This window comes from Etheostoma spectabile, chromosome 5 (assembly GCF_008692095.1).
Source record: "Etheostoma spectabile isolate EspeVRDwgs_2016 chromosome 5, UIUC_Espe_1.0, whole genome shotgun sequence".
NCBI classification, from domain to species: Eukaryota; Metazoa; Chordata; class Actinopteri; order Perciformes; family Percidae; genus Etheostoma; species Etheostoma spectabile.
In genome coordinates, this window is record NC_045737.1 from 14,013,811 (window position 1) to 14,015,030 (window position 1,220).

The window sequence follows — 1,220 nt, forward strand, 5'->3', positions numbered from 1 at the left end:
TGTGTGTGTGTGTGTGTGTGTGTGTGTGTGTGTGTGTGCGTGTGTGTGTGTGTATTTGCATGTGAGCTGTTTGCATGCTGTAAGAATTGGGGTGTTTGTGAATGTAGAGGTGGTAGTATAGAGTGTGTTTATAAAAAAACTGACTTAATGTTAAAAAATCCATTTGATTGCAGGAATCTGGGAGTGTTATCTTATGAAGTGTTTTATTTCTCCTCTCTAAGCAGAGTAAAGAGGACAGAGAGCCAGTGGTGGCGGTCAACAGCATTCAAGTGGAGGAAAACTCTGGAGTTGTCATCACTAACTCGTCTCTCAGCGTCCACGACCAGGACACACCGGAGAACGAGATCCTCTTCACCATCGTCAGGAAGCCTTCCTACGGTGAGCACTGGCATACTACTGTGTATAGGCTTACACTCAGTTATTAGGTCTATCTGTCTAAAAAAATAATGCAGTCAAATGCAACAACCCTGCAATAAATCCTGCCTTCATTAAACTGAGAGGAGCTTTGACTTCTAGTCTTCTATCAGTAACATAAAGGGGTTCGACACAATATTAGCAACTCCTCTCAGTATGATGCAACACAATTCAAAATAACCAAAACATTGAATCGACAAAAATGGAACATTAAAATTTTCATGAAGGGAGAATTTATGCCAGGGCTGTTGTATGAGATTGCAATAGTTTTAGCTTTCTGTTCCGGATGATGCAAATTAGCTGCTAGCTACCTCTGGTGGAATTAATTTTAATTGTGCACTGTCCCTGCAAAAATAAACAATAAAATAGAAAAAAAATGAAATAAAGCTGAGATAGAGATGTACACTGCAGAAGTCACAATTCTTCACTAGAGTTTCAGCGGAACTTTAGCGCCACATCCTGGATGAAAGTGTTCATCAAGGTTTTGGTTAGACTTGGGTAAACCCCGCCCACTCTGCCGGCGATTTGTTTTCGCCCTGCAGCTCGGTCTGGAAGCCTGCATTTTTAATTCTTCTGATTCAATTCACAAGTTTGTGGGAACCAATCACAAACTGTATTGTCTACCTGCCGCACTATTTAACACGATGACGATAGAGAAGCGCTCAAGCAGCTTCCTGTTTACATTCAACATAGCGGCGGCCATCGAAGCGCAGAAACCCGTTGATGCCGCTGTCGCTTCTCTGTCACCTGGATCGTTGTTCTGATTGGTTGAAGGACTTTCCGATTGCGTACAGAGTCATTTGAAC

General features: G+C 42.3%; 1 protein-coding gene across 2 annotated transcripts in view; it reads left to right on the forward strand.

Annotated features, from left to right (window-relative positions):
- Window positions 1-1,220, forward strand: part of fras1 (Fraser extracellular matrix complex subunit 1) — a 242,061-nt gene that overhangs the window by 206,053 nt on the left and 34,788 nt on the right. The window contains exon 42 of one of the 2 annotated variants that reach the window (XM_032515432.1): window positions 222-378. In XM_032515432.1, coding sequence (XP_032371323.1) covers window positions 222-378 — 157 coding nt within the window. The remainder of the gene's footprint in view (window positions 1-221; window positions 379-1,220) is intronic. The other variant, XM_032515434.1, reaches the window with a different exon arrangement.